We start from the raw sequence: 16,054 nt of genomic DNA on the forward strand, positions 1-16,054 counted from the left end.
AGTCCATTCATCTCCACTTTACAGCCATGGAAACTGAGACCAAGAGATGCCAATTTTTTTTTTTTTTTCTTAGAAGTCTCTTTTATCCTATTATTCTACAGAATAAAAAGTCTTATTCTACTATGGTATCCAGAGTTCTTCATAGACTGATCTCAAGTTGCCTTTTCAGCCTCCTGTCCTGTTAATAACTCTTATCCATCCAACCCAACATGGCCTAAGCTTCAAGCCATATTTAACTCACCTTCATGATGACTCTTGATAACTAGACACAGCTTGCTGGTTGGGAGCCAATCCTCGTGACCACGTTATAGAAGAATTTTAGGGAAACTGGTTGGGTGATTTGACATTTACACTCCTCCCAGCCCCCCACAAATACACATGACATAGTTGGCTTCTTTATTTCCGCCTTTCAGGGCTCTCATCTTCATTCCTGCTTGGGAGGCAAGCTTATCTGAGTTAATCCAAACACAGGTTCCTCCATCCTCAGTTTTTAATTAAGACTTGACTTACCAACAGCCTTACCCCTTCATTGCTTCTGTCCATACCAGTCCTCATTTGCAATGTCCTCTCTTCCAGCAGTGTGATAAACCATTCATCTTGTAATACATTGAGCAAAAGTTAAGTCTTCTTTAATGTCACCCTAGACTTTCTAGACAGAGTTCAGTCACAGCCACCTCGGGTTTCTGCTGCACTTGCTGTGGTGTTGTGATCTTTATCATATACTTGTCTGCCTCTTTGGGATTGTAAGTACCATGGAGGCAAGGTTTGTGTCTCAATTATCTTTATATCTCCAATGGCTTGGACAGTGCCACGTAAACACATAATGGACAGTAGAGTGTTTGCTCGCTGACCACTGACACTCAGCTAGCAGCTGGTGCTAGAGCATGAGGCTCTACAGCCTACTGTGAGCACCACACAAATAACTGTTGAAAGGAGTATGCATTGATGCACAGCTTCTGAAGCCATCCTGGGGACTTTTTATTTTTTGGCTAATGTAATCCAGAGTCAGTGTCTTTTCTTTTTGGTAATATCATTTGATGATTTCTGAGTGTCCGTTTAAAAGTATGTGAAATTTTATCTTACTGTCTGTCTTCTGCCTTGAGGGAATTATATTTCATTTCTATATGTTCTTATTAGGAAAAGAAATATCCCTGCTCTGTGTTAAAAAATAAAAGGGGCAGGGGGGATTATGGACTTGGTTTTATGAACTCTAACAAGGAATGGAGGAGACAGAGCTGTAAACTGAGCCTCAGGAGCAAAGTAAGGATATAGCGTTCTCTCCTCAAAACAGGCTTCTCACCCTCTGGGACCTTGCAGTATGCCAGGCTCCTTCACTGTAGAACTGAGTTTGGCCCGGGCTTCGCAAACAAAGGCACGGGGCTTCTCCAGGTGTGCCCAGACACAAACACTGGGGCATTCATAAGGTTACCCCCTTGACTGCTTCCTGTTCTCCACAACCTGCCTTGCCCCACTGGCTCCAGTTACTGCATTCTCTGAAAATATGGGAGCCACAGGTTCCCAAGGAACCCCTGGAGCCAGTCTGTCCAGCAGCCCTGATTTAAGGCCCAGCAAAGGTGACTGAGGTGCTTGTGAACTTCCCTGTAAATCAGGGAGTGTCCATTTCCCAGCTCACAGATCTCACTCTCAACTCCTGTTTCTTCTCTTTTCCACTCAGAGTTTCTTAATATATGTAGAGAATCTGACACCACCTCCTTTTTTCTTGTCACACATCAAGGATGGATAATGTTTTTCACTCCTTCAGGAGAATTGGCTAAAATTTAAAAAATTTAAAAGAGTGAATAATGTAATGGGGATTGATGTCTCCAACATGATGAGTCTTGGAATGCAATCAGGAAATCAGAGTCACACTCCTCACTGAGTCTCACCTGGCCTAGATGAGCATCCACCCCTTCCCAAACCTACAGCAGCCCCCTTGTGTTAGCCTAGAAAGGGAGGAGAAGGAAGAGGATAAAACTGACCTCTGGAAGAGGCGAATGTGTGATGTAGAAAGGCTCTGTCGAGCCTTCAGAAACAACCTTAGCCTCATATATCTCAGTAAAATGTGTTTGCCATCGAAAACCTAACTAGATCACTCGGCAGTTTCTAGATTTAGTCAGCAGGTTGGTATTGGCCTGGGAGGAGAGGGTGCCACTGAGATACTAAAAGTAAATACCCAGAGTGACTGTCGGCCTCTTCTTGCTCTAAGAACTAATTCAGTTTTTAAACACCAGAGCATTCAGACATCTGATTTGCATCCCCCTCTCCGGTAAGCAGCATCATAATTTAAAACCCTGCCAGTGGAGATGTATTGGTAGCTGTGTCAGGGAGCACAGGGGTGGCCGTTAATGCTGTGAGTTACAGCCTGGTGGTGCCGTGTCAGAGTTAACTATGAGAGACCAGTGATAAATTCAGGTTGTCCAGGAGTTCTGGGGATAGGGGAGAGAAGAGAAGAGGGTTGGTTTCTCATATTTGAAGTCCTTCTAAATCATGAAGTTGACATTTTATTTAGAGAACATGCAGTGTTCATTTTGTATGTGGGATCTGCATTCCTCGCATTTTTTATTTTTGCATTCTGAGAGCAACTTTTGACAGAAGCATCTCACAGCTTGTGGTGGGGCGTTTGAACACTGCAGGGCTGGAGTTCTCACCGTTGTTATTGTTTAAATTCACTCAAAATCTGTAAGGAAGTGCAGGCTATAGTCAGGGTTCTGGCAGGCCTATCCAGTTATTTTTCAGATACCGAATCTTGCAGAATGGTGCTGTGGAACGAATAATGGTCCTGGCTGGAGCCCCTGCCTGGCCATATGACTAGTAACCTGAGTGCTGTGCGCCTCAGTCTCCTCATTCGTAAAATGGAGGTAACAGTTCTCTTCCTAATTGCCCAGTGGGGTGGCTCAAGAAGACCAGTGACATAATGTTTGGAAGAATTTTGAAATCTCCAAAGTCCTCGAGAATGTCAGTTTCTGGGGAGACCTGAACTCTGCCAGAGAGCCTTTGGAGTCCCTGTTCATCTAGTCACCTCTTTATTAAAGGCAATTGTTTTTAAAGCAATGCTGTATATGTCTCTGTATCTATCTAGAGAGATATATATGTATAATTTCTTCCTGCTTTGAAGACAATCTCCCACTAAGATCTGAAATGTATTCATATTAAGACATATTTGCTTCTGTGTCTAGCATTGAAGAGAGATGAATCAGATAAAATATGATTTCAGGCTTGTCTGGCCCTAATGACACTTCCTTTTTGATGTTTAGCCAAGGAATATCACTTGCACAGACATAATTCAGGAGTTATAGACTGTTCAGTCCCTTTCTATTTATGCTCCTGCGTCTGACTGAATTCTTTATAGAGGATGTGAAAAACAGGACTTCTGAGTATCTGTCAGCAACCTTTGAATATCCCTAGGCATCACTAAATGGAGTCTTTAAAATAAACACTATTTTTCAAAAATTGTACCTAAAGAGTATGTTTTTAAGTTGTAAAAACAAAATAACAGTGACATTTATAAAACTTTTTGTTTTAACTCTCATGATACAGACAGTTAGGAAATTGTGCTTATAACATTCTTATCACTGTAATTACTTAGGAAATTTCTTTCCAAAGTCTGGGTTTTGGTAAAAGCATTATAAATTCTAACTATAATTATATCAGATTGTTCTTGCTAATGTTTACATTAAACATAATGGGTGGAAAGTTTTCCTAAGACTGTGACGTGACTAAGAATCTGGAATCCATTACTTTAGGCTGAATCATTCATATCTTTGGAAATGCTTCTGCTGACTTGTGGGCTGACTCAGAGTTGTAAATATCTATGAGGAACTCAAAATCTTCATCATTACTCCTGTGAACTTTAAAGTCAAAGATATGTGTTAGGGATGTGTATTCAGTATGTAAGACTGGAAAGCGTTATTCAGATAGTAAAGGTGAAACATATTCTTATTAAATGGATAAGGACATCACAGGTAAGGGAGGTATTTCACCGCTGTCCTTTTTAAAATGCCTTTAAAACTTGGGGAATTACTGGCCTGGGGGAGCCTTGTGGTTCTCCATGCTTTTTACTGATGACTATTTAAATCACTTCCCCTCATTAAGTAGCAGACTAATGGATGATGTTGCTAACATGCTTATCTTGAAAAAACATCATTTTCTAAATTTTTCTCCTTCTACAGCTAATAGTAGTTGAGATAAATATCTGGTTCAGCAAAATGTGAGACAAAGCAAACTAAATATGCTTAAAATAGAAAAATAGAAACAGGCATTACAATGAGTATAGACTAGACTAGGTCTCTGCAGCAGTTTATTCTCTGAAATTCCATGTTTTCAAAATGGACATCCAAGAGACAAACAGACTGTACACTCAGGTTCAGGATTGCATGGTGAAACCTGAATTATGCTGTCATATGCACTTGTTTGCTTCCAAAACTATCCACTTAGAATGTAACTTTCTAAAGTTATATTTATCCCATAATTTTGCTTATGTATGAAATTATTATGAAACCAACACATGTTCATTGTAAACATTTTAGAAACCACTGAACAGTATAAAGAAAATTAATTTAATCCTTCATGCTACTGCTTAGAGATAAACTTGTTAACATTTTTGAGTATTTTATATATAATTGTGCCTTTTTTAACTCTGTGTAATAGTGACTGTTTCCCATATGATTAATATATTTGAAAAATACTTATTAGAAAGTATGTAATATTTTATTATGGTAATGTATCATAATTAGTCATTGCCCTGTTACCCATTTATGTTGCCTTTAGTTTTTAAAAGTCATAGACAAATTCTGAGATTAGCATCCTTGGGTCCATCTGTATTCCCCTAGAGTAGGTTTTGAGAAGTAGACTTTTGGGTCAAAGGTTATAATTGATATAAAGAAATTTGCTATATATTGCTGAAATGCTTTCTAGAAAGGTTCTTTAAGCATAAACAGTCACATCTCCACCAGCATTTTTAAACCTTTTCCAATGTGATAATTATCTAATCAGCCAGTCCTTCCAGGAAATGGAAAGAACATTTTTAATTTTTTTACTTTTATTTTTTCGCATTTATCATTACCCACAAGGAAGGAGCATTTATTGAGCCCTGTTCTGAGCTTTGTCTCATTTCACCTTCACACCAACTTCACAAGGGAGGTACTGGCATTATCACACTTCCTAAATGAGGGAATGTGCTCAGAGAGCTTATGTGACTTTCAGAAGTCACACAACCAGATGTGTGGACTTGTTATGGAAGTTCAGGCTGCCTGATCCCAAAGGTCATTTTCTTTCTAAACTTCTAAGGTTTTCCCCTATCTGGTATTTATATTTAATCATTGACTGTCCGGACAACAAGGACCCCATCACTGCCCCCAATTTTATTTTCTGAATTAAACATGCTAGTCCCGTGGAGGTCACCAAGTGCTTTGGTGGACTCTTAATACACCATTTCTTGGGCTCTCAAGTATGTCACACACAGTAAATGCTAAATAAAGGTCAGTTTCTACCTCCAGGATTAGAGGCCTCTCTCATGCCCATCAGGTACACACCCGCCTACACCCTAACTACTGTGTAAGCAAGCACGTGTGTTCATTGTACTTCTAGGTAAGGAACTTGCTGCAAAAGTGGAAAATATTTTTTCCAAATTTCACACAATCGTGCAAAATCTCTGAAGAGAAAAAACGCTTTAAAGCAACAAAGATAAATCAATGGTGTTAGAATCACAAGGAGGGGTCGGACATGGTCGCTCACGTCTGTATTCCCAGCACTTTGGGAGGCTGAGGTGGGCAGATCTCGTGACCCCAGGAGTTCAAGACCAGCTTAGGCAATATAAGGAGACCCCGTCTCTACAAAAAATAAAGAAATGAGCCTGGTGTGGTGGCATATACCTGTAGTTCCAGCTACTTGGCGGGAGTTCGGTGGGGGAAGGATTACTTGAGCCCAGCCCAGAGGTTGTGGCTGCAGTGAGCTGTGGTCATGCCACTGCACTCCAGCCTGGGCAACAAAGTGAGACCCTGTCTTCAAAAAAAGAATCACAAGGAGAGATTTCATTGGAGTTTAACAGTAAATGTATTTGTGTCCTTTCTGCCTCATTCCAAGAGCCCTCTTGCACTTGTTGAGGAAAAAAAACCTTCTGATGGTTGGTTGATTTCTGTTTCAGGTGTGTGAATATCCCGATGGAACCAAGTCTTTGAAACTGGGAGACTTTGGGCTTGCTACTGTGGTAGAAGGCCCTTTATACACAGTCTGTGGCACACCCACTTATGTGGCTCCAGAAATCATTGCTGAAACTGGGTAAGACTTCTGGTGGCCCTGGTTAGTCCTTTAACTTTGGTGAGAAAGATCTGTTTTTGTTGCTATTGCTGCTTCTGTATACAGTTGGTGAGAAAGGTCTGTTTTGTTGCGGCTGCTGCTTGTGTATACAGTGCCTCCTGTGAAGGTGGAAAATGGAAAGAAGAGAGAGTCTGTTGCCTGCACCATGATTTTGACCTCAGGAAGCAGACTTTATGCTTACCTGGTCAGAGCCCTGGCCTGGACTTGTGTCCCAAGGCCTCTCTTGAGAATATGGTAGTAGTCAGCAAGACTGTGGTTAGGTTGGCAGAAACAGATGCCTTTTTCTAAAGGGTGATTCATTCATCTCTATGTGAAATGAAATGAATAACACCAAAGTAATCCTTTTCCCAACAATTAAAGGCAATCCTCCAGTACCATGGAAGGTTCTTGGGAGTCATCATTTCTCTCCCCCTCACCCACTTTGTTTTCCTAGCTATGGCCTGAAGGTGGACATTTGGGCAGCTGGCGTGATCACATACATACTTCTCTGTGGATTCCCACCATTCCGAAGGTAGGCGGTCTTTTGGGCGACTGTATTTGAATTGCAAATACTCTCCCTTGGGTCCAGAAGCAGACACTTTGCTCCTGGCAGTCAGGACTGTTTGGTCACTAAAAATGCCAGTTAAAAATTACATAAAAAACCTTTCACTTTTTAATTTACAGCCTATTAATGTGTATTCTCATTAGCATACTTTAGATAAGTGAGGTGAAGGCCTTTGCTTTGTGTTTGGTTGGTCCTCTGAGTTTTCAGTGTTCATTCTTTCATAAAAATAAACCCATAATACGGTGTCTACCATGTCCAGTTTCTCCATTTTTTCAAATGACAGCAAAATTTAAAGAGCCTTGTGAAGCAGTCCGAATCCTTCCAGGTGTGTTGTCTTCCAGTTCTTCGTAGTGATCTCGCACACTCAATTATAATTGAGAGCAATTTTTATATCTTTCTAAAGCATTCAACTGTGTTCTCATAGAAACAGGATCTGTTTCTTCTTAAAATTCATTTTATTGGTTCACGTGACATTTAATTAAGACTAGAATTACAAACACTTGTGGTATAAAGAGGCCTGGGAATACACAGACTGACTGAGTCTTGGTAACCATTTGCTTCACCTGGTGGGAGCAGAGCTGGCCCCTGACAATGGTCAGGGTGTGTGAGCCGGGCACGGAGCACACTCTTTGGCCCGGCAGTCTTTGCGCAGGAGATGAGTGAGGGGCTTCAGCCACAGCTCTTTTGATGAGTTTCATCTTCCCCTCTGGAGCAAATGAGTTACTCTGAAGCAGAAGTTCATCTAACCGTGCATGTTCTGTTTTCTTCTGAGTTTTCTTGACCTCTTTTAACTTTAATCTCTTCCTTTGTTCATTTTGTAACTCTCTAATGAGTAGCTACTGTGTACCAGGCATGATTTTAAGTGCTAGGAATACAGTGGTGAACAAAACCTGAGGTCGTGGTTTCTCTTAGTTTATTTGACTAGCCATGACAAAATACCGTACATAGTGTGGCTTGTAAATACCAGAAAATTCATCCTTCCAGTTCTGGAGGTTGAGAATTCCAAGATCAAGGTACTACAGATTTGGTGACTGTTCAGGGCCCACTTCCTGGTTCATAGAGAGCCGTCTCATCACCCTAACCACATACGGTGGAAAGGACAAGGGAGTCTCTGGGGTCTTTTGTAAGGGCACTAATCCTATTCATGAGAGCTCCACCCTTAACAATAGCATGGCTGCCCAAAGGTCCCATGTCCTACTACCATCACAGTGGGGAGTAGGTTTCAGCATGGGAATTCTGGGGAGACATGAACATTTAGTCTATGGCATGGTGTTTATAGTGTTGTTCTGGGTCAGTAAGTGAAAAATGGTTTTATCTTCTTTTCCCTCCAACATTTTATTATGAAAACTTTCGAACATACAGAAAAGTTGAAAGGATTATCTTTTTAACATTCTCAGTTTTTCCATTGAGTTGAACAATTTTCTAATTGGCATTGCGGTAAACATAAGACTGACAGACGTTAGTCTCTACTTTTGAAAGCCTTATGCTATAGATAAAGACACACCTCACAAGACTTATTGATCAAAGAGAATAAGCAGAGCATGAGGGAGTGCTTAGTTCAGGGATATCACAAGGATGTAGCATTAATGAAAGATGTAGCATTTGAGTGAGATCTTTGTGGTATTAGTGGAGTTTTTATAGGTGGAAAGATATTTTCATCTGGCCGTCAACATCATGGTCTTCCACCAAAGTCGTTGACTAGGTGGGTTACACAGACTGTAGAATTACTGCACATTTCAGTTAGCTTTTGCTGAGTAACAAACTACCCCTGAAGTTAGGAGTATGAAACAATTGCATGGATCAGTTGAGTGAATCTTCTGAGCTGGCTGGCTCAGTGAGGGCTTAATGGTCTAGGATGGCCCCACTTGCATGCCTGGTAGGTGGCTCAGTGTCCACTGGGACAAGAGAGATGACTTGGCCCTGTGCTTTCATCATGCAAGCACTGTCCTGGGCTTCCATGAGAGTGGATGCAGGATTCCCCAGCAGCCAGAAACAGGGCAAGTTCTACTCCCCAAGCACTTCCTCAGTCTCTGCTCACCTCACACTTGGTGTACCATTAAGCAAATCAAGTCAAACCCAGAGTAAATGTGGGAGAAAATGAGCTAAGTACATAGTGGGAAGGGAATAATTCGTGGCCATTTTTACAGTCACACCAGGCCTTGGCTGGTCTCAGTGATGTCATGTTTCGGGAGTTGGTCAAGTGAAGAAGGGGAATGCATCTTGATGACAGGTGATCCTGGGCCAATTACAGCGGAGTTCCCTTCCCTGGCTAACCCAAGCTGGGATCAGCTGGGAAAGGGTCTTGGGGGATGAGTTTGAGGACTGTGTGCTCACAACTCCCTCTAGTGTTTCCAGTTGCTGGTGCAGCCTGAGAATTTTTTCTTTTCACTGCTTTTTACTTTTTAACAAAAGTGAGACGCAAATTGAACAGGATGTATTTATCATGGATTGATACTGAATGGGAAGCAGCTTTTTTGTGGGGTCTAGAGATAAGTTTGGCTAATCAAAAGCAGTAAAGCTACGTTCTGAAGGCTGCTGCCCTTATGTGCTGCCTTCAGAAGCAGGCCATAGACCTCCAGGTAGCTTTTAAAAATTAAGACAATGCTTTCCCTCTTTTATATCATATTGTGATGAAAGAGAATCTGTAATGTTAAAAACATGTTACTAAAGTGTCTTCATGGCATACAGCAACATTCTGGGTAGATTTTATAACCTACCATAATACAGAAATGTATGTCATAAATTACCGAAATGGTATATGGTAAATAAATTTGGTATAAAATAGATTGTCTACATTTGTACTTAAAAGTCTTTCAAATATTTCAAAATAATCTATTTGTTTTATACAAAAGACAACTTTAACCCAAAGCATTTAAACTAAAATTGTTATTTGGAATTTACAGTTTTAGCTTCTCTGACTGTAGCATCTTTCGTTCTTTCTCTAGTCTTTTTATTTTATTTTATTTTATTTTTTATAGGCAGGATCTTGCTCTGTCACCCAGGCTGGAGTGCAGTGGTGTGATCACAGCCTACTCCAGGCTCAAGGAATCCTCCCACCTCAGCCTCCCAAGTAGCTGGCACTACAAGCACACACCACCATGCCCAGCTATTTTTTTTTTTTTTTTGTAGAGATAGGGTCTCACTTTGTTGCCCAGTCTGTAAATTTTCTTTTTTAACCTTTTTAATTTATTTTTTAAAAGACAAGGTCTCTGTTGACCAAGCTGGAATGTAGTATGATCATAGCTCACTGCAGTCTCCAACTCCTGGCTCAAGCAGTCCTCCTCCCTCAGCCTCCTGAGTAGCTGAGACCACATTGCAGTGTTGCCCAGGCTAGTCTTGAACTCCTAGCCTCAGGCAGTCCTCCCACCGCAGCCTGTCAAAGTGTTGAGATTATAGGTGTGAGCCACTGCGCCTGGACCATCTCCCTCTAGTCTTTTTCAACATCAGATTCATCATTACCGAGAAGGAGATTGGTTTTTCAGAGGCACCCAAAATTTTAGTTGTTGCCTAAGCAAGTCTGCTCTTAGGGTCACTGACAAAAAGTATCATTTGTATGACTATACTGAAGTTTTTGTTTCTGTTAAAACACGCGCAAAATGCTCTAAGTGGAACGTTTGAACATCATTTGGGAAATAGCTTACAACATTTTCAGGTTTACCTTTTCTGAATTTTAATGCTTTGTCATTGAAAAGAGAGCGTGTGCACAAACTCTCTTGTTGTTTTTCAAGTTTTTCTTAATGGACATTTTTAGACTTAACAGCACCTTGGTCCAAAGGCTATATTGTTTTAGAATTTAAAAGTGCCCTGAAGGATCTCAGCCACATTGCGGAGTATCAGTGTGATACCAAATCCAGTGTGGATTCAATCAGAACAGTTTTTCTTACATGACTGCTAAGAAAGATAAATTAACTTTCTGTTTTTCTAGTGCAGGGCAGGCCCCAACTGTCAAAGCTCTTGCAACTCACAGTGGATACTTCGGGGTCTCATTCTCATTGCTGAGACACCCTATGGTTTTGTTTGTTGACTCAGGGTATTTTGCCAAGAACCAGCTGCTATAAATGACTGCTGCGCACACACTTCCAGCTTTTTAGCTATTTATTAGCAAAAGCTATATGGATTAACAAAATATAAGATATTTGAGATTCTAGAAAAAAATAAGGGAGAGGTGAGTGGAATAATAGGTAAGGATGACTAAAAAGAACGATTGTGGAAATAGCTCATTTTTAATATCTTTTTCTAACATCATATCTTGGAGCCCTCTGGTTTTCTGAAGTTTTCCACTAAATCTAATAATCTTAGATGTATTCTGTACTCACTTTGAAGGAGCAGTAAGCTGAGCTCACTCAGCAGGGAAATAACAGTGAAAAGGCAAGAAAACATGCTGACACTAAGAAACCTGTGGGCATTCACAGGAAATCGCTCTTTGGGACAGTGGTGGGAATCTCTTTCTCTTGCCTGGCCCAGTTATCTGTCCTGACTTTTGCTCCTCAGTGTGCCTCTTCACCAAACTCCATGGACCAATGGGTGTCCGTTCAGCTGGGCTTGCTCTTAAATGTCATGAATATTTACAAAGCTCAGAAACTCGACTCTTTTTTGTTTGTTTGTTGTTTGTTTTTTTGTTTGTTTGTTTTGTTTTGTTTGAGACAGAGTCTTGCTCTGTCACCTAGGCTGGAGTGCAGTGGTGCGATCTCAGCTCACTGCAGCCTCCGCCTCCTAGGTTCAAGGGATTCTCCTGCCCCAGCCTCCGGAGTAGCTGGGATTACAGGTGTGTACCACCATGCTTGGCTGATTTTTTGTTTTTTTTTTTAATTTTTAGTAGAGACAGGGTTTCACCATGTTGGTCAGGCTGGTCTCAAACTCCTGAGCTCAGGTAATCCACCCACCTCGGCCTCCCGGAGTGTTGGGATTACAGGCATGAGCCACCACACCCAGCCAACTCTACTCTTTGTAATAGAACAGGAAGGAGGGAACCGTGTCATCACAACAGCCCTAGAATTTGTGTCTAGACACTGTGCTGAATGGTCTGTTTCTCAGGACACCACGCTTGCCCTTGTTCCCCTTTGATGGGGTTGGTAGCAAAACCCCAAAGGCTGGGTGAAGAAATTCCAAGAAATGTTTGCACACTTGCCGGGTAATACTTAACTTGCACTCCTGGATTTTGATGTTGACTCCAACAGGCCATTCTGAGCTTTCTTATGGGGCCTTGTAATGGCCTGGAAAGCTAATGATGCTGTTCCTCACTCTAGCCATCGATGCACCCACCAAGTGAGGGGGCTCTGGAGGTTAAGTTATTTGGGAGGTTAGGGACATCTTTCCCAGTGGTGTTTCCACATTTTGATGACATTCAGGAGAAGTCAGGTCAGCCTGTATTCATCAGGCACTGACTGTGTGAGTGCGCCTCCGAGGGTGGGACGGTCAGGCGCAGGTGGGAGGGATGCCCCTGTGAGCCACTGGCATGGGTTTGCCTCAGCCTGTGTCATTCTGCCTGGTGTCTTGGGTTGGCCCTTCCTCTCAGACTGAGCTTAAAGTCAGTTTCCAACAGCGAACTAATTATTTCATGAATGTTTTATCCAGATCCTGAACTCCTTATAACTTTTTCATATGTTGGCTGTTCCACTGACCTTTGGCTATTAAAGTGGAAAGAGGAAGGGAAAGGAGATCGGACTCAGATTTTCTGCCTTTCCTTTCTTGTTGCCATGATAGTTTTGAGGGCAGATGCTGATTTTTTTTTTTTTTTTCCTGAAATGAGGATTTCCATTATTTGTGGATTCCAATATTTTCTTGAGTGTGTGTTTGTGTGTGTGGTAGATATATATAACAAAATCAATCATTCTCACCATTTTTAAGTGTACAGTTCAGTACCACTAAATACATTCACATTGTGTGCAAGAATCACCACCGTCCCTTTCCCGAACTTTTCCATCTTCCCAAACTGAAACTCTGCGTTCATTAAGCAAATGTTTGAGTCGTTGTCTCTGTCTCTTTAATTCCTCAGCCTATGGAAATGTTCTTTGGCTCATTGTCTAAAAGGAAAAGTTCTGTCATTACAAATGGAATTGAGATACATAATTGAGATATGGAATGCCCAAGTCAAAGCCAGAGACTGGACTCCTTTCCCCACGCTTCCCGTGGGCATTTTGTTGAAAAACTCTACGGTGACTTTGACTTTTCTTCCATTTCTTTGTCACTGGCTTAGCGAGAACAATCTCCAGGAAGATCTCTTCGACCAGATCTTGGCTGGGAAGCTGGAGTTTCCGGCCCCCTACTGGGATAACATCACGGACTCTGCCAAGGTACCCTCCAGGCCTGTTTCTGTGGGTTGTATTACGTTGTGGGGCTCCACCCATTCCACAGGGCTGTAGCTACTCTTGGTATTGCATTGCAGAAAGCTCCTTGGCTTTTATTGTGTGGTTGTTCTTTTAAGTTCATCCTATGGTATGGTCTCTGAAGTTCTTGGCAAAATTCTTAAAGTTGGACTGGCCGTCTTTCCGGTTTCCCTCCGTCCTCTTGTGCTCCTCTAAGCTCTCAACATCCATTATTTCATTTACTCGAGAAATATGTATTGGGCACCCATCGGGATACAGGGATGAACTGCAGAACACACTGAATTGCCAAAAGGAGAAATACTGCAGTTTTAGACTGTGGAATAATAACAATGACCAGAACTCTTAGGTGAGAACATCTTAGTTTCATGTGGACTCAGGAGAGACCATCTCTTCTTTTGCACTGCTTATAAGGCGTTAGGAGAGTAGGTGTAATCACGTTTAAGTTTGAATCAGCTAACAGCTGTGCTGGCTCTTCTCTGAAGTGCTTGCTACAAACTCAGATTTCTATATTTATGCTGGAATTATCTTCTTTCGTGATACTGAATTATCTCCTTCTCTGTGGTCTTACTTGTTTATTTGTAGGAATTAATCAGTCAAATGCTTCAGGTAAATGTTGAAGCTCGGTGTACCGCGGGACAAATCCTGAGTCACCCCTGGGTGTCAGTAAGTACCCGCATTCCCAGGGAATGGGCATCACTGTGCTCTGTGGCCAACAGCACGGTTCCTCACTGTGATGTTTACACATGCAAACGTTACGCATCCAAGCTCCATGGTAGATAGAATGTCTGTCTTTCCCATTGAGCAAGTAGCATGAAGATGGCTCCCCAAGAAAGCAGTTGGCACCAGGGTCCCAGTCTGAGACCCTGCCCCGCGAGTCACCTGGGCAAGTCACTGTCCCTTTCTTGGCCCCAGTTTCCTTTCCTGCAAAATGGAATTGGCCACAGTGCTCTTTTAGGAGGCTTTTCTCTCTCGTCTTCTGTGGTTCCAGGGTTTGAGAGTTTCCAGGGTTTGCCCTGGAGATGAGCCTGTTTCAGACTCTGATCTCTCTGCCTTCAGGGCACGTGCTTTCAGGAGACCTCCTGCTGTTGATGGGGAGGCTGAGACATGGTCCCTTCAGAGCTGGGTGGAGACACGTGATATTGACTAGAGTTCCCTCCCAGAGGCTCAGGTGGTCTCTGGAAGGGAAACACCATCCAATAAACGGGGACTGTGGGAATTACATTTCTCCCATCCATTTCCCTCATTGCTGGGAGGCTCCAGGAGAGTGAAGTTAGTTTAGTTAGCCCAGGGCTTTGTTGACTCGGGTTCGGGAGCTCCCTGTGCACCTCCACTGTCCCCACCCACTCGCCATCCGGGTGCAGTCTCTCTGGACCCTGCTCGCTGCTCTCTTGGGCTAAATGATGTGGCTCTTGGACCAAGTAGCTAAGATGCCACATTTTTTTTTTGTTTATTATAAGCAATAAAGACTAACAACTAAATGAATTCTTGATTAAAGTGAAAAACAATTACCTTTGATGCTTCCATGGGAGGGATCATACTAAATCGTGTGCGTTGGGTGAGGGTCTCAGTAGCCTGAAGGGTGTCCTGCTTTGTGTCCCGGGAGACCTGTGCCCTCTCCTGGGCCTACTCTAGTACTGAGGGGCAAAGGGAATGGTGTGGGGTCTTTCTGAGGGCCTGGGACTGCTGAATAACAATAGTTATTTTTGAAAGATCATTGTTTCCCTAATTCTGTGGCTAAGAGGGGCCTATTTAGGAAGAGGTCAGGAGGGTGGGGCTGGGAGGGAGACTCTTAAGGAAAAGACAACTGAAACGGGAGGATGGAAAAAACATTGTATTTGATTCTTTTCTTTCCTGTAGGATGATGCCTCCCAGGAGAATAACATGCAAGCTGAGGTAACAGGTAAACTAAAACAGCACTTTAATAATGCGCTCCCCAAACAGAACAGCACTACCACCGGGGTCTCCGTCATCATGGTGAGTGGAAGGTGGCAGCATCTGGCCTGTCTGTGGAGCCGGCCTTGAAGTGTTTGAATTAGATAGCTGGGAGCTGCCCTCACATGGAAGTTGGTGCCTTCCATGGTCCTATTTCATACGGAGATTGGCTTGGCATGTGGAGGGCACTCGTCTGGCAACTCCCCGGCTTGGGGCACTGTGTGGAGGGGCTTGTGCAGGGACCAACAGGGCTGGTCTGAGGGGTCCAGGTGCCACGGAGCTCCCGGCCGGGCCCTCTGGGCAGCTGCTTCTACTCTTGTCTCTGCCTTCTCATCTAGAGAGACTCCCAAGCCCTGGTGAGATTTGTTGTGTTAGGAATTAACTCCCTGCCTACTCAAGGTCTCAAAAATAGATGATTAGAGATGTGAATTATTCTTTGAGACTTGGCATAAGAAACAGCCAAAGCTAAACAAATTTCAATTTTAAAAAAATCAGTGTTTTCTAAAACACAGTTTGGGGCTTTTAAAAGTACAGAACCAAGGAAAAAAAAATATATATATATATTTGTTTTTCAGGGTTAACAGTTTATGAGATGTCAGTGACAATGATGGCCTTATTTTTTCAGCCTTTCTTCCAAAATGTTTCTTAAGGCAACTTTTCTAAATACATAAACACAACAAATTAAAATGAAAAGTGACATAAGAGTAAATGAATCAAAAGGAAAAAACATTGAACCAGAGGTGAGGGCAGCACACCGGCAGCAGCTGTCCAGGCCTGAGCCAGTGCGACGCTGGGCTGGAAAGCCAGCTCCCTGGGAGCAGTGGAAGCCAACCAGCCGCCCAGGCAGGGACCTCGGTTCCCCCCACCGCACTCCCGGGAGCATAGAACAGGGGTGGAGCTGCCTTTCCCAGAGCCAGAATTGGCTGGAGCGGCTTTC

The 16,054-nt window shown here is 42.6% G+C and overlaps 1 protein-coding gene across 1 annotated transcript in view; it reads left to right on the top strand.

The window, feature by feature from the left end:
* Positions 1-16,048, top strand: part of LOC100998951 (serine/threonine-protein kinase DCLK2) — a 29,732-nt gene extending 13,684 nt beyond the window's left edge. Inside the window, exons 6-10 of the mRNA XM_031662604.1 lie at positions 6,143-6,276; positions 6,749-6,826; positions 13,056-13,152; positions 13,768-13,848; positions 15,043-16,048. Coding sequence (XP_031518464.1) covers positions 6,143-6,276; positions 6,749-6,826; positions 13,056-13,152; positions 13,768-13,848; positions 15,043-15,207 — 555 coding nt within the window. The 3' untranslated portion in view covers positions 15,208-16,048. The remainder of the gene's footprint in view (positions 1-6,142; positions 6,277-6,748; positions 6,827-13,055; positions 13,153-13,767; positions 13,849-15,042) is intronic.
* The last annotated feature ends 6 nt before the right edge of the window (positions 16,049-16,054 follow it).

The sequence above is a fragment of the Papio anubis genome, unplaced genomic scaffold, assembly GCF_008728515.1.
Source record: "Papio anubis isolate 15944 unplaced genomic scaffold, Panubis1.0 scaffold805, whole genome shotgun sequence".
In the NCBI taxonomy this organism is placed as follows: domain Eukaryota; kingdom Metazoa; phylum Chordata; class Mammalia; order Primates; family Cercopithecidae; genus Papio; species Papio anubis.